The sequence below is a fragment of the Suncus etruscus genome, chromosome 11, assembly GCF_024139225.1.
Source record: "Suncus etruscus isolate mSunEtr1 chromosome 11, mSunEtr1.pri.cur, whole genome shotgun sequence".
NCBI lineage: Eukaryota > Metazoa > Chordata > Mammalia > Eulipotyphla > Soricidae > Suncus > Suncus etruscus.
In genome coordinates, this window is record NC_064858.1 from 74,403,221 (window position 1) to 74,428,291 (window position 25,071).

Consider the following 25,071-nt stretch of genomic DNA (forward strand, 5'->3'; position numbering starts at 1 on the left):
CAGCCGATCCAGGACTAAAGGTGGTTGGTTCGAATCCCGGTGTCCCATATGGTCCCCCGTGCCTGCCAGGAGCTATTTCTGAGCAGACAGCCAGGAGTAACCCCTGAGCACCACCGGGTGTGGCCCAAAAACCAAAAAAAAAAAAAAAAAAAAAGAAAGAAAAAAAAAAAAGAAAAAGAAAAAAGAAACAAAATACAAGGAACAGTGAACAAACAACTGGGCTCAAGAGCGTTTCTTCTTTGACTCGAGAGCTCAAACTTTGGCTCCGGATCCTCCTCCTTGAAAGCAAGGATTGCTTTCCTCCGCAGAGATAGATGATCTTCCCAAAGAAGCCTAGGAAGGCTGGAGGAGTTCGCATTTCAGCCTGAGCTGTACTATCTAGAAAGTCAGGGGACATCCACATGGGCTGACTGATGCCAAGACTCAGTTTCCGAACCCCAGGCTCCGAGCCACACGCCACCCGCTCCCCGCCGCTCTCTGGGCTCCGAGCCACTTGCTCCCTGCAGCGGCAGCGGGACACGCGGACTACAAGTCCCGAAATGCCTCTGGCGCCCTCGCCCCGCTCTCTGCGTTCGACAGCTTGGGAAGGTGCCCGGGGAGTCCGGGCCGGCCGCTCAGTCTGCACATGCGCGCGGCGGTCGGGTGCATGGCTGGGCTCGGCTGCTGCTGCGCTGTCCGCGCGGTGCCTGGCCTTTGGCGTCGGGCTGCAGCGTCCACGGCCGCGGGGCTCCGGGCCCTGTGCTCCAGGCGAGGCTATGCGGTGGGCCCCGGGCAGGTGAGAATGCCAGGGTTTCTGCCCCACCGGTGTACCAGAAACTGGGGACAGGGGCCGGCGAGGAGGGCGGAGCCGCGGACTCGGGAAATGGCCTTGAGTAAGCAATTGACCTCAAGTGCATTTCGCTCTCTCCTTGGGCGAAATTAACTCAGCGCCCCATTAACTCAGCCCTGCCAGAAAAGCCACTTCTGCCAAAGAAGGAACAAACCCAATCCAAGATGCTCACTCACCAAGTTGTTGGTTTTTTATTTTCGTTTTCTAACTGCCCTTTAGCAAGAAAGTCATCTGCAGCTTGTGTGTTTTCACTTGACGACTCAGATAAAGTACTTTTATCGCCCCCCCCCCCTTTTTTTAAATCTATTTTCAGTTTTGATTTTTTATTTGCAGGGAGGGACACACCAGCAGTGTTTGGTTCAGGTCTTGCCCTAGCTCTGTGCTTGGGGATCAACTCCTGCCCGTGCTGGAGGACCAAATGCAGTCAAGTCCGCCACATTCTCTGCTGTCTCTTACTCCAAATCAACTTTGCTTTTCTTTTTTAAAAAATGTGTTTATTTTTGTTTGGGCCACATCCGGCGGTTCCAGGGGTTATTCCTGGCTCTGTACTCCTGGCAGGACATACAAGATGCCAGAGATTGAGCCCAAGTGGCCACGAGCAAGGCAAGCACCCTGCCCTCTATCACCTGCCATTCAACTTTTTTTTTTTAAGGTTAAGTGACAGGGATTGTGGAGATAGCTCATAGTAATGGAGTACATACCTAGTGTATGGGGTTCCTGGGCTCGATCCCTGGCAACATAATGCCCTCCCGAGCACTGCAGGGTATAGCTCTGATATAGCTCCCAAGTATCCTTGGGTCTTCACCCATTTTCACTGGGCCTGTGCAGCCAGCACTGCATTATTGTGTTTGAATCGTTTGACCAGAACCATTGATCTGCTGGATGGAGAATTACGTGGGAGTGACTCCAGGGGTCCCCCAACACTGTTTATGAAGCACCCAACAAAATGATCTAGCAGCTTGCGGTCTGCAAGTGATCTGAGCCAGAGTCAACTCCATCACTCACCTGGAGCCCTTTGTCTTCTATTTCAAGAGGATCACTTTGTCTCCTCTAAGTTTGTGATATGTAATAATGGTAGTATTTTTGTTTGACTTTGAGCTCTTCCCACCAATACTCAGGTTATTTGGATCTGTTGCTGAGAGATAATATTGGCAATGCTCAAAGGACCACACTAAATGCCAGGGGCCAAACCCAAGCCTCCTGCATGCAAACCACTTGTTCTAGCCTGCTGAGCTATCTTTTTTGGCCCAATAATGGTCAGTAGGATTTTCTGCTTGTGTGGTGCTTTCACAGTAATCTTTTGGCATAGTTTTAGCTATTTTTGTGATAATGGGAATAGAACTCATGTGAGTTATACTTGACCACAGAATCACATCACCTGCCCCTTATTTTCTTAAAATAACACATTGCAATACTTAACAATTATGTGTATAATCTTTTCTATGACTGGAATCATACACTTTGTTGTAGTGCCTGTACAGTTTTAGTTTGAGGGACATTATGAGATGCCAAGGATTGAATTTAGGTCAGTCATGTGTAAGGCAAATTCTCTACCCACTGTACTATCACTTCAGCCCTTGTTTCATTTTTTATTATTTTCACTTTGTAATTTCAGAGTGGAGAATTGCATGGAAAGTCGAAAACATAGTTTCAGTGATTGCCATTTTATACATAGCAAGTTACTTTTCAGGTCATCCAATGGCTTGCATGTAGATGTTTCTTTTTTTTGGGGGGGGGGGGTTTGGGTCACACCCGGCAGTGGTCAGGGGTTTCTCCTGGCTCCATACTCAGAAATCTCTCCTGGCAGGCTCAAGGGACCATATGGGATGCCGGGATTCGAACCACCGACCTCCTGCATGCAAGGCAAATGCCTTACCTCCATGCTATCTCTCCGGCCCCGATGTTTCTTATAACTTAGTTCACCTCCTTCAGCCCCTGCAATGCATACACCATAATGACTTGGTCGAGGTCGAGGGAACACTGCAGGTTTGTGGAGAGGCAGCTGCTGCCACTGCCAGAAGTCCAGGAGTGTCTTGCATATGCCTCTGCTACCAAGAAAGAGCACTTCTTTGAGGTCTACACAATAGGATTATATTTACAACTTTAGTAGTTGTTTAGTTATATATTTAAAAATTTTGTAGAGCTCCGAGTTGCTAGGGCCTTACTCATCCTGGCTGGGAGGCTGTGCTAGGGATTGAACACAGGGCTTTATACATGTTAAACATGTGTTCTACCATTTAAGCCATATCCCAACCTCTTTTTGTATCATTTTCTTTCTGTTCTCTTTCTGCTGTTTTTGTGGCTGCTGTGAATAGAAGAGTGCACACCTGGTTGTGGTGCCAGAGATTCCTAACTGGGCTCCTGGGCCCCACTTGCATGGTGGGGGATTGTGTGTGGGATTGAACTCATAGCTTCCTGCTTGCTAGGCTTCATACAGCCACTGAACCTCACTCCTGATTCCCTGGCAGTTGTTTTAATATCACTTGAAATCCAGATATTAACATGGGAATTTTTTTTCTCAGAATTTGGACAAATGAGGTTAGCAGTTAAACTTTCAGAACTCTTTGTCCTATGTCCAAGAGTAAAAGGCCATGTGCTGCTGAGAAGGGGAAGTTCTGCAGTGTCAGCCTAAATTGAGTCATTCCACATCTTCATACTTAAGAGGGTCTGAGCACTGGATCAAGTTTGGGGTGAATAAGAGCAGGTCCCCTTTAAGGCCCACCGTTGATTATCAGAAGATGAGAACTCTATGGGTCCTTCCCCAGGAAAGGACTATTTTTGTTTTTGTTTTTGGGCAATACCTGGCTGTACTAAGGGGTTATTCCTATGCCTGCACTCAGAAATTACTCCTAACAGGCTCAGAGGACCACATGGGATGCCCGGGATTGAACCCAGGCCAGCGCATGTTAGGCAAATGCTTTCCCTGCTGTGCTTTTGTTCTGGCCCCAGGAAAAAAAAACTTTAAAGGGGGCTTATGGTCCCTGAAATGTCTCCTAGATCTCAACTTAGTAGACCCAATTCTGATTGGGTGAAAAGAGAATGAGGTTCCAGGGACCCTGGAAGGCTGAGTGGCTAGAAGTGAAACTCAGGTGGCTGGCTTTAGGGGGCAGTGTGTTCTTACAGTGGACCATTTGGGGCTATCCAGTCTCTTCTTGTTCTGTGAGTCTACTTTGGGGCCTGCTAATGACCCTTGATTTTGCTGGTAATTTCTATTTGAGGCAGAATTTTGAATCCAGCATTTATGAACTGCCTCACCTTTGGCTAGTTAATCTCTGTAAGTCTGATTTCTTATCATTGTGTCAGATTACTCAGACATATTAATGTGAGCATCATGTACCTTTTACAAATAATGTTGGTGGCAGGAATGACCCCCATTCCAGAGTGTTGGCAAAGGGCTAGATAAAAATCCCTCTTGGGGAGGTCATAGTGATAGCATAGCAGATAGCGTGTTTGCCAACCTGCGTTCAATCCCTGGCATTCCATATGGTGCCCCCATGTCTGCCAGAAATCATTTCTGAAAACAGACCCAAGAGCAACCCCTGAGTACAGCTGGGAGTGACCCCAAAAAATAAAAAGCTTCTTGGAGGGAAGGGCTAGAGAGATAGTACAGCAGGTAGCATTTACCCTGCAGGCAGCCAACCAGGGTTCAGTTCTCAGCACCCCACACAGTACTTCAATCCCTCCAAGAGTGGTCTCTGAGAACAGAACTAGGGGTAAGTCCTAGCACAGCTGGGTATGAACCCAAAATAAAAACAAACAAAAACACCTCTGGTGCTGGGAGCTGGTTCAGGAACATTGGGTCAGTCCCTGGCATTGTCCACCATGGTCCACTGCTCCTAGGAGTGGATCCCAAGCACTGCACCACAAGTAGCCTTTGCACACTGTTAGGTCTGACCCTGTAGGAAAAAAAACATAGTTACTTACCTCTGTTACTTAGTTACTCCCACAGCAGAGGGAACTCAGTCAGGGATACTGTATGTATCACATGATATCTGTTTGCTCGCTTTCAGAAGTGCTATCTTGTTGCAGTAAGTTGCTTTTCTATTTTTTCAGTGATACTTTGCTCCTCGAACTTGGTGCTGAAGCTGCGGGTGTGGAGACCTGGAAGCTCTATGCACCAGCATGTAGAAGTTAGACGAAACCTCCCTGATGCTCTCTGCCCTGTGAAGTGGGGAAGAGTTATTATTTTATAATCATTTTTTGTTTGTTTGTTTTTGGGTCACATCCAGCAGTGCTCAGGGGTTATTTCTGGCTCCAGGCTCAGAAATTGCTCCTGGCAGGCACGGGGGACCATAAAGGAAGCGCCGGGATTTGAACCGATGACGTCCTGCATGAAAGGCAAACGCCTTACCTCCATGCTATCTCTCCAGCCCCCTTATAATCATTTTCAATTTATCTGACCCAGAAATGCAGTCTCTATTTCCTCCATCGCTGACAATTGCTATTGTCTCTCTGTCAATTCTTCAGTTTTCTAAGAGTTTCGGTTCAATTATCTCTTTCCAATTCTCCACCTATTTACTGAGTAGACCCTTTTTTTGGATTGGGGGTACACCTGGTGGTGCTCAGGAGCTACTCGGGCACAATCATTGGGTGTTCTCAGGAGATTTTGCATGTTGGGGATGTAAGAACTCAGTCTTCTTGCACGCAAAGCTATATATGCAAAGATATAGCAAAAGACATGCAAAGATATTATATGCAAAGATACAGCATTTGAGTTATGTCTTTGACATGAGTGTGTGAATTTGTTTTTGTTGGTGGTAATCAGGATTTGGTGTCAGTGATGCTCGGGCTTCCTGATTTTGTGCTAAGGGATCATTCCTGGTAGTTCTCAGGGGACCATGTGAGGTCCTGGGGATCAAACCCAGATCAACTGTGTGCAGGGGCAATGCCCTAACCACTGTACTATCTCTTGAGTACCAGGATGTATAGATTTAACTTACTGTCTAGCTCAAAATTTTCTTGATTTTGTTCTTTTGGTCGGTTATTTTGGGGCCTAAACCCAGCAACTTTCAGAGGTTACTTCTAACTCTGTACTTAGTAATTACTTCTGGTGGTATTTGGGGCACCATATGGCATGTGGAGGGATTGAATCTGAGTCCGCCATGTACAGCTCTCAAAGCCTCTTAAAATTCCTTTTAAGAAACTAACTAATTATTTTTATTTTCTGAGAACTTAAATCTTTAAACTTGTTTTGTATTTGGGAAAATGCTGCAGTCTTCCTAGGAAGGCTGTTTGTCCTTTTACTCTAGCAAGATAGTGAGGGGCTAAACCACAGTTCATGTGTGTTTGGGCTGTCCTCACAGGAGCCCTGTCAGAGCACAAATATGCAGGAATAGTGGCTTGGTTAGGAAATGGCAAACAAGTTAGATTGGATTTTTTTATCCTTGTTAAACATTTCCTATGTCAACATATTTATAAAATAAGAAATAAATCATGTTTTTTAGTGGGTAGTGTTAGGCTTTTTTTTTTTTTTTTTGGAGGGGGGCACACCTGGCAACGCTTAGGGGGGAGTATTCCTGGCTCTGTGCTCAGAAATCACTCCTGGCAGTCTTGAGGGACCATATGGGAGGTCAGGGTTTGAACCTAGTTTAGCTGTGTGCAACTCTCTACTCACTCTGCTATCACTCTGGCCCAATTAGTTTTTTTAAATGGAAGCATTGCAGATTGAGATGAGATGCCAATTTGTAACTTTGTTTTTAAATTTAGAGATGTTTAATAATTGGGGGCCGGAGAGATAGCATGGAGGTAGGGCATTTGCCTTTCATGAAGAAGGTCATCGGTTCGAATCCCGGCATCCCATATGGTCCCCTGAGCCTGCCAGGAGTGATTTCTGAGCATAGAGCCAGGAGTAACCCCTGAGCACTGCCAGGTATGACCCAAAAACCCAAAACCCGGGGCCAGGGAGATAACATGGAGGTAAGGCATTTGCCTTTCATGCAGAAGTCATCGGTTCGAATCCTGGCATCCCATATGGTCCCCCGTGCCTGCCAGAAGCAATTTCTGAGCATGGAGCCAGGAGTAACCCCTGAGCGCTGCCGGGTGTGACCCAAAAACCACACACACACACACACACACACACACACACACACAAAAGATGTTTAATAATTGAACTCTTTGGGGCCAGGCAGTGGCGCTAAAAGTAAGGTGCCTGCCTTGCCTGCGCTAGCCTTAGACGGACCTCGGTTCGATCCCCCGGTGTCCCATATGGTCCCCCAAGCCAGGAGCAACTTCTGAGCACATAGCCAGGAGTAACCCCAGAGCGTTACCGGGTGTGGCCCAAAAACCAAAAAAAAAAAAAAAAATTGAACTCTTTGAATTTTTGTTTGTTTGGGGCCATAAGTAATGGTTTTCAGAGCTTACTTCTGGCTAGTCTTCAAAGACCATTTGGAGTGCTGGACATTGGATCTGGGTCATCTACTTTCTCTTTTTGAAAAGGGGTGATGCCACAGTTGGCAGTGCTCAGGGTTACTCCTGGCTCTGCTCTCAGGAATCTCTCCTGGTGGACTTGGGTGACCACATAGAATTCAGAGATCAAATCTGGGTTGGCTGTGTGCCAGGAAAGCGCCCTCCACACTGTGCTCTCACTCGACCCCCTCATTTGCTTTTTGTTTGCTTTTTTTTTGGGGGGGTCACACCCGGCAATGCTCAGGGGTTATTCCTGGCTCTACGCTCAGAAATCACCCCCAGCAGGCTCGGGGGACCATATGGGATGCCAGGATTTGAACCAGCGACCTTCCACATGTAAGGCAAATGCCTTACCGCTGTGCTATCTCTCCGGCGCCCCCCTCATTTGCTTTTAAGGTAAAGCTCCTTACCTGATCTATTGCTCTGGCTTTTAGAACTCTGATATATTTGGAAATCTATATTAGCAAGGGAAAAGTATACTACCAATTTACCAATGACTGTGTAGTCAAATATGTGTTTTTGGAAATCAGTTTATCTGTGTTACACACTTATCATGTTTACACATCTTTTACATATACCTTTTTTGGGAGTAGGTTCACATCCACCTTAGCTCAGGGCTTAATCCTAGTTCTGCTTTTAGAGATCACTTCTGGAGGTGCTCAGGGGTTCGTTCATAGGTTGTAATGAGGATTGAACCTAGGATGACCATGTGCGAGGCAAAAAACCTTCCCCGTTGTACTATCTCTTTGACATGACTTATTACTTCTGCTTTGAAGAATATAATTAATGGGGGCAGAGTGATAGTACAGTGGGTAGAGCACTTACCTTGCATACAGCCGAACCAGAGTTCAATCAATCTCCTGTATACATATGGTATGGTCCCAAGATCACTAGAAGTGATTCCTGATAAATGCCAGCTTTTTTTTTTTTTTTTTTTTTTGGTTTTTGGGTCACACCAGGCAGTGCTCAGGGGTTATTCCTGGCTCCAGGCTCAGAAATTGCTCCTGTCAGGCACGGGGGACCATATGGGACGCCAGGATTCGAACCGATGACCTCCTGCATGAAAGGCAAACGCTTTACCTCCATGCTATCTCTCTGGCCCCTAAATGCCAGCTTTGACCCAAAACAAAAACAAGAAGAAAGAAAAAAAAATTAGCAAATGGGACTGGGACTATAGTTTAGTAGTAAAGTATATGCCTTGTATAAGGCTCTTGGTTCAATATTTGGAAGCCCAAAAAACTAAAGAAAAGAAAGATTATGGTTTATAGAAACAGCCCCGGGCCAGATAGTTCAGGGCTTGTGCCTTGCTCAGAGATGAACTCATTATCCCATATGATCCCCAAGTCCACCAGGAATGGCCCCCAGAACAAAAGCAAGCTAGAACTTTGAACTGAGGGGAGGGGGGAAAGGGACTGTGGAGAATGGAAGGATTATTGTACTTTGCAACTATAAAATGATAGCTTCAATACAACTATAACCTATATAACCTCATCTCAAAAAATTAAAGTAAGGGGCCAGAGAGATAACAGTGGTAGGGCGTTTGCCTTGCAGGCAGCCAACCAAGGCCCAATGGTGGTTCGAGTCCCGGCATCCTATATGACACCCCCCCCCCCGTGCCTGCCAGGAGTGATTTCTTTTTTTTTGGGCGGGGGGGGGGTGTTGGGTCACACCCGGCGGCGGCACTCAGGGGTTACTCCTGGCTATCTGCTCAGAAATAGCTCCTCGCAGGCATGGGGGACCACATGGGACGCCAGGATTTGAACCAACCACCTTAGGTCCTGGGTCGACTGCTTACAAGGCAAGCACCACTGTGCTATCTCTCCGGCCCCGCTAGGAGCGATTTCTAAGCATAGCCAGGAGTAACCCCTGAACACTGCTGGATGTGGCCCCAAAACCAAACAAACAAACAAAAAAGTAAACTATATAGTCTCTTGTAACACAATATTTATTACTAAACAGAAAGAGAAAGATACAAAGATTCACATATAAAATATTGCCAGGGAGCCGGAGCAATAGCACAGCAGACAGACCCTGGTTTCAATCCCGGCATCCCATGTGGTTTCCCGAGTCTGCCAGGAATGACTCCTGAGGGCTGCTGGGTGTGACCCAAAAAACCAATATATATAATATATATATTGCCAGGGTAAAGAACACAAGTGGTAGAGTTGAGTGTTGGAGTTGTTTTTCTTACTCCTCTCCAATTAAAAAAAAAATGAAAAGGGGCCGGCGAGGTGGCGCTAGAGGTAAGGTGTCTGCCTTGCAAGCGCTAGCCAAGGAAGGACCATGATTCGATCCCCCGGCGTCCCATATGGTCCCCCCAAGCCAGAGGCAATTTCTGAGCGCTTAGCCAAGAGTAACCCCTGAGCATCAAATGGGTGTGGCCCCAAAAAAACAAAAACAAAAAAAAAAACCCAAGCAAACAAAAATTAAAAATAGTTCAGACAAAATAGTTATGTGCTCATAAATAACATGCGAGCAGCTTCACATCCTCGGGCCCTAACCATGAACTGCTGGCCTTGTTGGCCAAGTATCACTGGGAGTGTGCCCAGGGCTCTCAGAGCATCAGATTTTAGGTCCCTAAAAATAGAGCCTACTGGGCTGGAACACCTGTTTTGTTGGCCCTAGGACTAGGATCAGTCCCTGAGCCTTTCCCATCGCCCCCAGAACTGACCGAGATACACTTACATGTGTGACCTATGGTCTGGTTGACTCTCCCATGCTGGGTGCAACTTGTTGGGGTGCAAGTTGGCCTTCACCCTGCCCCTGCTCTGTGAGCTCTGTTCACTCTTTCCTACCCTCTGACTCAGTGTTGATCTCTTCTCTCTGCAGAAAGCACCAACCTTTGGGTTCCTGTTTGACATTGATGGTGTGTTGGTTCGGGGCCATCAAGTGATCCCAGCTGCTCAGGAAGCATTCCGAAGGCTGGTGAACTCCCAAGGACAATTGCAAGTGCCTGTGGTTTTTGTCACAAATGCTGGGAACATCTTACAAGACAGTAAAGCCCAGGAGCTATCAACCTTGTTGGGGTTCAAGGTAAGGAGGCAATTAGAAAATGGGGGGCCCACTCCAGCCCTGACTAAGCTTTCTTCCCTGTTTTGAGGTACAGTGAAGATAAGCTAATCCAAGTTCAAGTCTGACTTCATGAGTAGAACCTCTCCAGCATGATTCTGGTTACCACACATTGGTATTGAGCCCAAACTCCTGCCCATGGCTTTGTCAGATAGATGTACACCACTGTCTTGGTATCCACTGGGTTTCTCCTGGGATCACGATTAAGTTTTTGGATTGTCAGCACCTAACAAGCAGGTCTCATGTACCTCTCTCTCCATATACCAGGTAGGACTCTGAAATAAAAGTCCCATTTTCCGGGAGAGATAGCACAGCAGTAGGGTTTTTACCTTGCACACAGTCGATTCTGGACGGACAGTGGTTCGAATCCTGGCATCCCATATGGTTCCCTGTGCCTGCCAGGATCGATTTCTGAGTGCAAAGCCAGGAGTGACCCCTGAGTGCTGCCGGGTGTGACCCAAAAACCAAAAAAAAGGTCCACTTTTCATAAACCAGATGTGCATGATGGAATGAGACTTGTTCCCCCAAAGTAGTCCTTTTTACCCACTCTGTACCAAGTCCTCACAGTGACAATTTGAATTTTTTTTTTTTTTTTTTTTTTTTGGTTTTTGGTCATACCCGGCAGCGCTCAGGGGTTACTGCAGGCTCTAGGCTCAGAAATCACTTCTGGCAGGCTCAGGGACATATGGGATGCTGGGATTCAAACCACCATCCTTCTGCATGCAAGGCAAACACTATCTCTCCGGCCCTAATTTTGAATTTCTTTTTTTTTTTAATTTTGTTTTTTGGGTCACACTCAGCAGTGCTCAGGGGTTACTCCTGGCTCTATGCTCAGAAATCGCTCCTGGCAGGCTCAGGGACACCAGGATTCAAACCACTGACCTTCTGCATGAGAGGCAAACGCCTTACCTCCATGCTATATCTCTGACCCTGAATTTCTTAAGAATGGAGTTCTTTCTTTGGGATAGTAAAGTGTCAGTAAATAAAATGGTGGAATGAAAGAGTGACCCTGCTTTAGAATGAATACAGAAATATAATGGGATATACTATCTCATGTACTGTATTAGAGGGTCGAAGATGCTGCATTGCTATGTATGACTATAAAAAGTGAAGTTTGTTTTTTGTTGTTTTTCTTTTGTTTTTTTGGGTCACATCTGGCAGCGCTCAGGGGTCACTCCAGGCTCTACGCTCAGAAATCGCTTCCTGGCAGGCTCAGGGGACCATATGGAATGCTGGGATTCGAACCACCACCGTCCTTATGCATGCATGTAATGCCTTACCTCCATGCCATCTCTCCGGTCTCCAAAAGTAAAGATTTTAAGTAGTGCTGTCCACACTAAATCAGAGGCCTATTCCTAATGAGGACTTAGATGTGCACACAGCTCAGTGTCCAGAGAGGCCTGAGCGGTGCAGAGCAGCCCAAATGGTCAAAGTTGGATCCCACTGGACCATGAGGGTATGGCAAGGGTCAGAGCAAATTTTTTCCCACAGCTGTTGGGTGCTGAGGAATACCTTTCCCTAATGCTTTTGTGGCATTTTTTTTTTCTCATTTATAAAGAAAAAGACTTTAGGGCTAGGGTAGTAGCTCAAAACTTGAACTTTGCATTCTGGAACCTCAAGTTCTATCCCAGCACTGTTTGATCTCCCAAATACCACAAAGCATCATCTCTGAGCACTGGAACATAAAGTTGGGAATAGTTCCCAGCTCTACCAGGTGTGCCCACCAAAAAGAAAAATAAAATTTTAAAATATTTTTATTTAGAAATAAACTGCCATGGTGCCAAAGTGATAGCACAGCAAGTGGGGCACTTGTTTTGCACATGGCCAACCTGGGTTTGATTCTCGGCATCCCATATGGTCTCCTAAACCTGCCAGGAGTGATTCCTGGGTGCCGAACCAGGAATAACTTGAGCACTGCTGGATGGGACCCAAAAACAAACAAAAAAAGCTGCCATGATCTCCCTTTCCTTGATATTTTCCTCAACAGTTAACCTCTTTTATTCTCCTGCCCCTGACTGTCCCTACAGGTGGAACCAGACCAAGTTATTCTCTCTCACAGCCCCTTGAAGCTCTTCTCACAGTATCATGGGAAGAGGATGATGGTTTCTGGACAGGGACCCTTGGTGGAAAATGCTCGATTGTATCCTTTTGGTGCTCCCCTCTCTGGCTGAACAGGAAGGGGCAGATCTGGTGTTCCCTTTGGAAGGAAGCAGTAGAGGAGCTGTGTGCCAGTCACAGTGCATACTTGGAGGTTCCTGCCTTAAATTCTGGTGCTTAGTGTGGTCCAGGTCCAAACCATTACACCTGAACTTTTTAGAAGACTGAAATGCAGTTCCTGGGCCTTACAGCTTAATAGTCTTGATCGGTTCATTAGGCCAGGGTTAATCTGTATTTTAAAAAAATAAAGGAATTGAGGGTTAAAGATAATATTGTGAATAAGGTGCTTGCCTTGCATATTGATCCCCATCACTATATATAGTCTCAGAGCACTGCTAGAAGTGTTCTCTGAGCACAGAGCCAGGAATAAGCCATGAGCATCACTGAGTGTGGTTCCCAAAAGCAAAGAAAATAGGACTGGAGTGATAGTACATATAGCTTGCCTCACATGTGGCCAACCTAGGTTCTATCCCTGGCACCATATATTGTCCCTGAACACTGCCAGGACTAATAGCTAAGTGAAGAGCCATGAGTGGCCCCAAAACAAACAGAAAAGCAAAGAAAATATAAAATGAGAGTCTGGGGAAGTATCTCAAGGGCTACTACACAAGATTTTTCGCTTTTGTATAGTCCCCTGAGCACTGGAATTCTTTATTTAAAAATAAAAAAGAAGGGGCCAGAGAGATAGCATGAAGGTAAGGTGTTTGCCTTTCATGCAGAAGGTCGGTGGTTCGAATCCTGGCATCCCATATGGTCCCCTGTGTTTGCCAGGGGTGATTTCTGAGCATAGAGCCAGGAGTAACCCCTGAGCGCTGCCAGGTATGATCCAAAAATCAAAATAAATTAATTAAATTTAATTTAAAAAAAGGCAAAGTGGGGCCCGGAGAGATAGCATAGCGGCGTTTGCCTTGCAAGCAGCCGATCCAGGACCAAAGGTGGTTGGTTCGAATCCCGGTGTCCCATATGGTCCCCCGTGCCTGCCAGGAGCTATTTCTGAGCAGATAGCCAGGAGTAACCCCTGAGCAACGCTGGGTGTGGCCCAAAAACCAAAAAAAAAAAAAAAAAAAAAAAAAAGGCAAAGTGACTGGAAAGAGGAGAGGTGGTGGGGACCCAGGGCAGAGGACAGAGGATTAGGATGGATGACACAGAGTGAGGGATAAGAGAATACAGAAGCTGTGGGAATCTTGAGGACTGGCTTAGGAAGTGGCGGGAGCCATATTATGCTGGCAGGCTATCGGGACTGCTTTTCGAGTACTTGGACACCATATCCAGTTAAGGGCAGGAGAAGGCAGGGGATCTCAGTCTGGAGCCCACTGCCTATCTTTTGGGGCTCTTCCTCTCTTCCTGACTGACTCCTATTCATCCTTCAAGATTCCAGTCTTCCCTTCTCTAAGTCCTCTTGGTGCCCTACCCAGAAGAAGCCTCTGGATCCATAGCCCTCTGGCACTTCCACTTCGAGGGACCTCATGATACCCCTGGTACCCTGGCCCTGGTAGTGCCAGGAATGTGCTTTAACTGCACGCAGATCAGCTGGAAGCACAGTGCCCATTGCCCAGTGAAGCCTGCCCACTGGTGCCACAGCACTGTTGGCCTGGCAGTTCTCCTGGCATCACTCTTTCCGAGGGTTGGGTGTGCTGGTTTGACCAGGACTTGATTGGTTCCCTTTATTTTGTTTGCATTCAGTTTGTTGCATCCTGTCAGTACTTTTCCCCAGAACTGTCCAGCTTTGCTTCCTGATCACAATCTAGACTGGGCTTCGAGAATGTGGTGACTATAGATGAGCTGCGGACGACCTTCCCTGTGCTTGACATGGTGGATCTTGAGCGACGGCCGAAGAGCACGGTGAGCAGGAGACCACCTGGTCCCTGTTGACTTGTCCTGTGGGCCTCAAACCCTCTCACTTATTGCTTTACCACATCAAGGCATCACAGGGCTGCTTCCCTGGATTGATACAATTGGTCAAGGATCTGTTACCCAGATACATCTAAATAACGCAGGAAAAAGCCAGTTTCTCGGCCTTCCCTTTCTGCACTTTCTTGTGATGCACTCAGAACTGCTCTCCCTGTCCCTCAGCATCTCCTTTTTTTTGGGGGGGGGGGGTTTCACACCTGGTGGCGCTCAGGGGTTACTCCTGGCTTGTAGCTGAGAAGTTGCTCCTGGCAGGCTCCAGGGACCTTATGGAATGCCAGGATTCGAACCAGGGTCTGTCCTGTGTTGGCCACGTGCAAGGCAAAAGCCTTACTGCTGTGCTATCGCTCCAGCCCCAGCTAGCATCTCTTCTTATTAAAGGTTCTATATTTACCCAGTGCTTTCTCAGTATTTCTTGGGAGAATCATTAACCTTTATTAAATTATCTAGAGCTGTTACAGCCTCTAACATGCAACAGCAGTTGTTCTTTATAAAACAGTTTGCTGGTAAAAGTAACTGGCATTTCAGAGACTTCTTATGAGTCATTTGGATTAAGCTCCTACTTGGTCCTGGGGCTTGGTTTCTCATCCCTCTGATTCACAATTACAGGGCCTCTTATCTTACTGATCTTAATAGCTTGTTGGAGATTCTAGTGGGGCAGCTAAGTCCTCATGTCGTACACTAAAGAAAGGTCCATATCTCCCAGAGCATCTGGACAGATTATTGTCTACTACCAATGTGTGGCTTCAGGAAAGTCACACATAAAGGGGTAGGTGGGTGAGCAAGGAAAGAGACAATCCCCAAGATCAGTCATCTCACCTATGGTAATGAAAGGGATGTCATGTCACAGCCAGATAGTCCAAATTCTTGCTCTTGGGCATGATTCCCATCTCTTGATGGTTGTCTTCTTCCTCAGGTGAGCTTTATATATACCATAGACTGTATTTTAGGTCAGGCAGAATTGTCAGAATTTGATATGGCTGGTCAGTAAACCTCATGTTCTGTTCCCAGCACCACATGGTCCCCTTAGAATTTAAGGAACTCTTCGCCAAGCATAGTTATGAGTGTAATTCCTAAATACTACTACTGTGGCCCTCAAACTAAAATATTTAAGTGAAGTTTAAAAAAACACACTTTTGGTACTGTAGAAAGTAATGGGAATGAAGGTACTTGCCTGGCATGTGGCCAACCTAGGTTTGATTTCCCAGCATCGCATATGGTTCCCTGAACCTCAAGAGGAGTGATCCATGTGCACAGAGAAAGGAGTAAGCCCTGAGCACCACGGGATGTGACTCTAAACCAGCTCCTCCCCCCAATAAAAAGAAAAATCAATATATTTATGTAGCTTTAATGTTCTCTCCTTCAGAGTTTGCTCATTAAATAGAGCCTTTCATGCACTGGTGAACTTTCTTGTCAAACTATATCCATTTTATAGAGAGTCAGAGTTAGAACTAACCTCAGAAGAGCCCAGACATGAAGCCTGTGCTATGGAAGTTTCTTCCTCAGGACACACAGCGGCTTAGTGGCAGAGCCAAGACTTTAGTAATAATGTGCAGGGATGGATCCCAGAGCTGACTATTCTGATGTCAAGAGCAATGGTCCTTTTTTCTGGGTGCACATCTTCACCTATCTTGCCATTCTTGCTTCTGAGCCTCACTGGAGGACAGTGGAGCAACCTTTTCCTCCTAGCGGGTCTTCATACATGATCTTCATAGATAATATTCTTTAGCCTGTTCTCTGGCCAGCTGGACCAATGTTTGTTTGATTTTGCATCATACCTGGCAATGCTCAGGGATCTCTCTTGCAATGCTTGGAGAACCATGTGTGGTGCTGAGGACTGAACCAGGGTTGGCTGCATGCAAGACCTTTAGTCTTTGTAATTATCTCTATTGCCCATTGATCACTTGTTTTGGGGGACCATACTGGTCAGTGCTCTCAGATTATTTCTGCCTCTGCTCCCAGGAATCACTCCTGGCAGCCTTGGGGGACTATATGGGATACTAGGGATGGCTGCATGCAAGGCAAGTACCTGGTTGGCAAGAGCCCTTCGTTTCAGCCCTTAACCACCTATCTTTGTAAAAAAAAATTTTTTTCATAAATCTTCTCTGTCGTTTTATCACCTTTTTATTGACTTGGGCTAGACCATAGGGGTGGTATTTGATCTTTCTGGAATTTGACTTTCCCTCTACCCATGTCTGGAAATGGGTATGCCTCTCGCATTGTGGAAAATGACTATTACACTGATAGGCCTGTTTTTGTCTTTTGGCAGCCCCTTCCACGGACTGACTTTCCAGTCATTGAAGGTAATGAGGGCCTCTGTGTGGGTGGGCCTCGTCTCTCCCCCTCAGCCCTCGTGATAGTTTATTGTGACATTTGCTGTGGACTAGGCCAGTGGCTGGGGTTACTGGGCTAGGATGTTCTACTCACTGCCTCTGAGGCATTTCTTGTTGATCTTTGCCTCCCCATATCACATGCATTATTATTCTAGAAATGAGAGTAAGCTTAGATAGTCTTAGGGGACAGAGCATTTGCCTTGCATATGCGAGAGTCCTGGGTTCAGTATTGGCATACACACACACAGAGATGAAAAGGCAGTCTAATCTAGAGTGTATTCCCTGTAATTAAAAAATAACATAAGGGGCTGGAGAGATAGCATGGAGGTAAGGCGTTTGCCTTTCATGCAGGAGGTCATAGGTTCAAATCCCGGCATCCCATATGGTCCCCCGTGCCTGCCAGGAGCAATTTCTGAGCCTGGAGCCAGGAATAACCCCTGAGCACTGCCAGGTGTGACCCAAAAACCACACACACAAAAAAAATAAATCATAAGTTGGGAAAGTAGCTCAGCAGTAAAGCACTTGCCTTGTTTGTATGGCCCTTGGTTTTATTCTTGGCACTGCAAACAAGCAAAATTAAAATATTCCCTTTACTCTTCTGAAATAAGATTCGCAAAGTATGAGTTTTCTATACATATATATTAAAAATAAGTTCAATAAACCCCCTAAGTGTAAGAGAAAGAAATAAGGGAAAAAACATTTTAGAAAGGTAAAAAAAATGTGTACAATGGGCATAATGAAAAAATGAAATGACTGTGACACAGGTAAGATTACATGAATGATAGAGCTGTAAATGCACATACAGGTGAGTTTAGAGGGTGGTACAGGGGTGTTTTATTGCTGACTCAAATTTGTCAGTAAATTTGTGAACTGGGAAGGTGTTTTTTTGTTTGTTTGCTTGCTTGCTTTTGTTTGGTGCCACAGCCAGTGCTGCTCAAGGGTTATTCCTGGCTCTGCACTCCGGAGTCACTCCTGGTAGTGCTGGGGCATCTTTATGGGATACCAGGGATCAAATCCAGGTTGGCTCTATGCAAGGCAAGCATTCTACCAGCTGTGCTATCTCTCCAGCCCATAAGCCAGGAAAGTTTCTTTGGTTTTTTTTTTTTTTTGGTTTTTGGGCCACACCCATTTGACGCTCAGGGGTTACTCCTGGCTATGCGCTCAGAAATCGCTCCTGGCTTGGGGGTAACCATATGGGACACCGGGGGATCAAACCGCCGTCTGTCCTACGCTAGTGCTTGCAAGGCAGACACCTTACCTCTAGTGCCACCTTCCCGGCCCCGGTTTTGTTTTTTTTGTTTTTGTTTTGTTTTGGTTTGGTTTTGGTTTTTGGGCCACACCCAGTAATGCTCAGGGGTTACTCCTGGCTATGTGCTCAGAAGTTGCTCCTGGCTTGGGAGACCATATGGGACACCGGGGGATCGAACCACGGTCCGTCCAAGGCTAGCGCAGGCAAGGCAGGCACCTTACCTTTAGCGCCACCGCCCGGCCCTGTTTTTGTTTTTTTAAGTAAAAACAGATCTTATTTGGAAGTACTGAGGAAGAGGAGGGTAAGGAAAAAAAGAGTAAAGGTAATGTGCTCAAGAAAGAACACAGGCCTCCCCATGGACAGAGAGAGCCTTGGTATACACCCAGCATGAAAGTAGGAAAGTGCATATCTCAGTCACCATGGACCCAGGCAACACACATGCCCAAACTAGGGAAGTTTTGAAAAAAAATGCTGTCTTCTCTTGGCAGATGTTTTTCTTTGCTTGTTTTTGAGCCACACCTGTGTATACTCAAAAATATGTATGACTTTGCACTCAGGCTTCCTTCCTGGTGGGTTTAGGGGTACTATATGGGATACAAGGCTATCAGGGATCAAACCCAGGTCAACTACATGCAAGGTAAGTGCTCTGCCTACTGTACTATATTTAGGACTCTTGACTTGTGATTTTTTTTTTTTTTTAGAAAATTGTATTATGGGCCAGAGTGATAGCATGGAGATAGGGTGTTTGCCTTGCATGCAGAAGGACGGTGGTTTGAATCCCAGCATCCCATATGGTCCCCTGAGTTTGCCAGGAGCGATTTGAGTGTAGAGTCATAAGTAACCCCTGAACACTGCTAGGTGTGACCCCTCAAAGAAAACAAAATAAATAAAAAATAACAAAATAAAAATAAATTGTTGTATCAAACTCTGTGCTCACCCATAGCATAGAATTAAAGGCTAAGCTTAAGTAATTCTAAACAGGTTTTCACCTACCTCAATAACGGAGGGGACTTGAATGTTAACAGGGTGTTTTTGCCTGTCCTGACCTATGGTATCTCCAGCCCCTTTGACAAGTCCTCGGACAGTTAAGTGTTAGTTATTGTGACAATTAAAATACATCCTCCAGGGGCCAGGGAGATAGCATGGAGGTAAGGCATTTGCCTTTCATGCAGAAGGTTGGAGGTTCAAATCCCGGCATCCCATATGGTCCCCTGAGCCTGCCAGGAGTGATTTCTGAGCATAGAGCCAGGAGTAACCCCTGAGCCTTGCTGGGTGTGACCCAACCCCCCCCCCCCAAATACATCCTCCAAGGCTAGAAAGATACTCACAGGGCTAGAGTGTATGCTTTGCATGCAAAAGGTCTGGAGTTTGATCCCTGATACCGCATGGTCTTACGAATATCCTGAGCAACAAGCCAGAGTAGCCCCTGAGCACTATTAGGAATGGCCAGCAGCCTGCAGCTCCCTTTGATGAGGTTTGTGTCTAGCCCATGTTATTAGTGCTTTATACCTCAGATCTTGTTTTCGTCTTCATGACAATAGAAGGGTTTTTTCTTATGTAGTTAAGGCAACTTGAGTTGAGAGAAAGTCAGTAACTTATGTTCACAGCCTGCCTCAGAACACTGTGCCCTAACTAAATGAGGGTGCTTTCAGGATCAAAGGGCTAGACCCTAAGGACCTCCTGCTCACCTGCAGAGGGGACAGGTTGTCACCCTCACCCCTTGCCTTTGCTCTTTAAGGGGTACTCCTCCTTGGAGAGCCTGTCCGCTGGGAGACAAACCTACAGCTGATCATGGATGTCCTCCTCAGCAATGGGAACCCTGGGACAGGTCTGGCGACAGCCCCCTATCCCCATCTCCCAGTCCTGGCCAGCAACATGGATCTCCTTTGGATGGCTGAAGCCAAGATGCCCAGGTAAGGACAGTGCCAGCTTCGACTCAGTGACCTGCTTTTGCTCTTGTCCAGACAGTTCTGGTAACCATTCCTGCCCATGATAGGTGCCACTGTAGCGTTGTGGCATGGCCTTGTTCAGGTTTACATCATAGACAAGAACTACAGAATTACCACTGAAGATATATTGAGATAATTTTCAATTTACACAACATTAGCTCATCAAAACCTTCAATAATAAGTTCTTTTTGATTAGCAGAATGTGACTTTTAAGATAGTCAGTGCAAATACTCAGTTGCTCTTTCCTTGCTTCAGCTCTACATTGCTTCTTTCACTTGGAGCAGGGGAAAGCAGAAACTAGTCTTTTTTTCTTTTGTCTCTTTTTTTGTTTGTTTATTTTTTCGGGCCACACCCATTTGATGCTCAGGGGTTACTCCTGGCTAAGCGCTCAGAAATTGCCCCTGGCTTGGGGGACCATATGGGACGCGGGGGTGGGGGGGTGGGGGGTGGAGGGGGATCGAACCTTGGTCCTTCCTTAGCTAGCCCTTGCAAGGCAGACATCTTACCTCTAGCACCACTTCGCCAGCCCCTCTTTTGTCTCTTTATAAGCAGGAATTATTTTGATGTGTTTGTAGACCAGTGTCTACAGGTGTCCATAGACCAGGCAGGTCTTCAGGTACATTGGTCTAGTACATTGGTTATTAGTGTTGATCTGTAGGCTGGTGTGCAGAACAGGTGCCAGGTGTGGAAAGGTTGGAGAATGCTGCTGTTGATCTAAGACCAAGAACCAGTGGGCAGGTGAGTTGTCAAACCCACATAGGTATTGAGTACACCCATACTTCTGCTCCGCTCTGTGGATATCTCTCCTGTTTAAACAAAAGGGGGGGTCACTAGGGCCACCCTCAGCAGCGCTCAGTGCACTGGCTGTGTAGTTCCCAAGTATTTAGAACTCAGCCTGTCTCATGATAGGGGTGTGTGTGTGCCTTTGGAGTTGTCTACCCCCATTCCATCTCCTGATTTTTTTCAAGAGTGGGGGGGAGCAGTGGATCATACCCAGCAGTGCTCAGGGATAACTTCTGCTTTTTGTTCTGGGATCACTTCTGACATGCTCAGGGGACCCTGAGAGATGCTGGGGATCAAACCCAGGTTTGCCATATGTAAGACAAGAGTCCTACCCCTGTCCTGTTCTTTTTATTTATTCGGGTGGGGGGTCACACCTAGTGGTACTTCAGTAGTACTCCTGGCTCTGCACTCAAGAATTATTCCTGGGCCCGGAGAGATAGCACAGCGGCGTTTGCCTTGCAAGCAGCCGATTCACGACTAAAGGTGGTTGGTTTGAATCCCGGTGTCCCATATGGTCCCCTGTGCCTTCCAGGAGCTATTTCTGAGCAGACAGCCAGGAGTAACCCCTGAGCGATGCCAGGTGTGGTCCAAAAACCAAAAACCAAAAAAAAAAAAAAGAATTATTCCTGGATGTGCTCAGGGGACTATTTGGGATGTCAGAGATTGAATCTGAGTCAGCCATGTGCATGGCAAATGTCCTACCTGCTATGTTGTAGCTCTGGCTCTGCCCTGTTCTCTTTAATGAAGCTGAGCACCATACAAGTAGCCAGTCCTTTTTCTGTCCCTCAGGATACCTTCCTGGAAGGCAGCTGGGGCCTTATGTGACTCTTTTTGGCCAGAGTCAAGTGTGGTTCCCTGCAATGCATGTTGACAGCTATGATCCAGCCAATCAAGGCAGCAGACTTGGTGCTTACTGGACCCAAAGAACTGGGGAAACCGGGGTTATCCTGTTACTTTTATTTTTATTCTTTATGTAGTTTTTTTTCATGCCAAAGACTGACCCCAGGGCCTCACATCTGTGAAGTGTGGGCTCTGATGCTGATGCCCCTCTTGAAAGTAATTTTCTGCAGAGGAAAAGTAGATATTTTCTCTGGCATGTACTTTATAGAGTTGGGAATATGCTGGCAGTGATGGGGGGGGGTGTTGGTCATAGAAGCTGTGAAGTGAAGAGACAAATTTAAATTTATAAGCCATAATTTTAGGTTAATTTTTCATTTAGTAATTTATATATTGAAAACAGAAACCATGGGATCGGAGTGATACCACAGTGGGTAGGGCATTTGTCTTTCATATAGCTGACCTGGGTTTGATCCCTGGCATCTAATATTGTCCCCTAAACCTGCCAGGGGCAATTTCTGAGTGCAGAGCCAGGATTAGCCCCTGAGCGCTGCTGGGTATGGCACAAAAACCTAAAAAAGAAAAATAAAAAAGAAACCCAGAGTCTTAGGTATACAAGGTATGTCGTACCTACTGAATTCTATTCCCAGACCCAATTGGAGCTCCATATCAAGATAAGTTATACTAACATGTAATTTTAGTATGTTGTACAGTTTCCATCTTAGTTTAGTAACCTAGTAATACTCAGCACTTACTCCTGGCTCTGCATTCAGGGAACACTCCTGAAGGGGCTTAGGGGATCAGATGGGTCCCAGAGATCATACCCTAAGGAGTCAGCCACAATCAAGGCATACTCCCAGCCTGCTGTTCTATCTATCACTCTGGCCTGGATATCTTAAATTTTGAAGTTTGTGGTAGATGATACAAGGCTTACTTGTGAGTCCCATCTAACAGGACCCAGACATCATCTGCTTCCTGCTATCTAATCCTTAACTTTTCATGACATAATCCAAAATGGCTGGCTGACCTTCAGCCATCACATCAGGTTCCAAGTGGATAGAAGAAGGGGAGGATGGAGAAGAATATTTTCTCAGTTGGAAGGATCGTTTGGAGAAATTTGTCCAGCACTCTGACTCAGTGACAGGCTGCAGCTGGGTGGTGAGGTGGCACATCTAGCTGTGATGGAAGAAGGAAGAGGTACTTTTTCCCTTTTTTTTTTTTTTTTTTTTTTTTTTTTTTGGTTTTTGGGTCACACCCGGCAGTGCTCAGGGGTTACTCCTGGCTCCATGCTCAGAAATCGCTCTGGCAAGTTCAGGGGACCATATGGGACACCGGGATTCAAACCAATGACCTTCTGCATGAAAGGCAAACGCCTTACCTCCATGCTATCTCTCTGGCCCTGTAGCAATATTTTTAATCAAAAATACACCCCCAAGAAAGGAGAATGACAGCAAGGAATGTTTTTGGAGTTAGATAGCCTGAATGATCCTAGCTCCTCACCTTTGTGCAAGTGAATTTCCATAACTCAGTTTACTCATTCATTAAATGAGAAACATGATCATTTTTTTGTTTTTTGTTTTGGGGGTGGTCACACCCGGCAGCACTCAGGGGCTACTCCTGGCTTTACACTCAGAAATCCTTCCTGACAGGTTTGGGGAACCACATGGGATGCTAGAATTTGAACCACTGACCTTCTGCAGGGAAGGCAAATGCCTTACCTCCATGCTATCTCTCTGGCCCCAAGAAACATGATAATTTTTACAGTTTTTTTTTTGTTTTTTGTTTTTTTTTGGTTTTTGGGCCACACCCGGCGATGCTCAGGGGTTACTCCTGGCTGTCTGCTCAGAAATAGCTCCTGGCAGGCACGGGGGACCATATGGGACACCGGGATTCGAACCAACCACCTTTGGTCCTGGATCGGCTGCTTGCAAGGCAAACACCGCTGTGCTATCTCTCCTGGCCCCACAGGGGTTTTTTTTTGAGAGTTAAATGTAGCTTACAGTACTAGAAGAGTATTCGATAAGTGCTATTTGATTAAAAAAAAAAGCAAGTCTTAAACTTAGGCAGAGATGTGATTTCTTCTTTTAGAAGCAATTTCACTTTGACCTGTTACTGTGAAGCCCTAGAATGAACAAATGTTATATGGTGTTGTTTTAAGAAAATGGCAGGTGGCCTGAAGAGTTGGGGGCGCTGAGTATCCTTCCAACTGTGCCCTCCCTTGGCAGATTTGGCCATGGCACATTTCTGCTATGCTTGGAAACCATTTACAAGAAGGTGACAGGCAAAGAATTGAAGTACGAGGCCCTGATGGGCAAACCGAGCATCCTCACGTACCAGTATGCGGAGAACATGATCGGTCAGCAGGCTGAGAGGCGAGGCTGGACTGCCCCCATCCAGAAGCTCTATGCAATAGGGTAAGTTCTGCTGACTCTCCTCTGCCCTTTGCAACTTCCTTTTCTTCTTGCTGCACCCTCCTCTGTTCTCTTTGCCTTACACACTGATCTTAGATTTCTTCCTCTTTTTTCTCAACATGGCTTCCTCTGCCAGTGATAACCCTATGTCTGATGTCTACGGCGCAAACCTATTCAACCAGCACCTGCAAGTGGCCAAACATGAAGGTTCAGAGAAGCTCAGGCAGCGGTGGCAGGCCACGCAGAGCTGTACCTCCATCTTGGTGTGTACCGGTGTGTACAGTCCCCAGACCCTGGCATCAGCAGAGGCGTCCCAGAGAACAGAGGCACCTCCTTTCCACGGACATCGCGACTTCAACTTGAGTCCGAGCCTCCTGGAGGCCTCCTACATTGTCCATGATGTGGACGAGGCCGTGCAGCTGGTTTTCCGCAGGGAGGGCTGGACTTCGTAGCTCTAGAGGGGGAACAGTGGGGCTCTTGGAGGTACAAGGAGGTCCTGATTGCTGGCTTCAGCTAGGATCACTGGGCTTCTACACCGAGAGGCTCTTTAACAAGCTGGGTAACTGGGATGAAGACTTTGAGTGAGTTATTTTCCCTGCAGGGCAGCACTACAGGACTGTGGCATTCAGGGGGCCACATTTTGGGTAGAACTCAAGATTTTTTTGGTCCAGTTCCTGTCTGTCTCTCCTGGCAGTCAGACCTCAGGCCCGTCTCTTTACTTCTGTGCCTCACTTTTTTTTCATGTCAGTAGGGACTTCTATAAAAAGGTGATGTAGGGAATCATGTATAAATTTCTGTAGGACCTTTGTCCACATTGAAGAAGCAGTTGATGCCAGCAAGTTGTATGTGAACTCTCAGATACTACTATTACGGCATTTTAGATTCTTGTCCAGGGACTTCTGATCTTTTGTTTTGTTTTGTTTTTTGTTTTTTTGTTTTTGTCTTTGGGCCACACCTGGCGGTGCTCAAGGGTTACTCCTGGCTGTCTGCTCGGGGGACCATATGGGACACTGGGATTCGAACCAACCACCTTTGGTCCTTGGATCGGCTGCTTGCAAGGCAAACACCGCTGTGCTATTTCTCCAGGCCCAACTTCTGATCTTTTTTTAAAAAAAATTAAAATAATTATAATGAATATTCA

The 25,071-nt window shown here is 46.3% G+C and overlaps 1 protein-coding gene across 1 annotated transcript; it reads left to right on the top strand.

Moving 5' to 3' along the window:
• Positions 1-636: 636 nt before the first annotated feature.
• Positions 637-24,842, top strand: HDHD5 (haloacid dehalogenase like hydrolase domain containing 5). The gene is made up of 8 exons (XM_049783655.1): positions 637-775; positions 10,064-10,267; positions 12,331-12,443; positions 14,209-14,302; positions 16,638-16,671; positions 19,689-19,863; positions 23,745-23,933; positions 24,067-24,842. Exons 1-8 carry the CDS (start codon positions 647-649, stop codon positions 24,380-24,382), a joined length of 1,254 nt encoding a protein of 417 aa, XP_049639612.1. The 5' UTR covers positions 637-646; the 3' UTR covers positions 24,383-24,842.
• Positions 24,843-25,071: the final 229 nt, after the last annotated feature.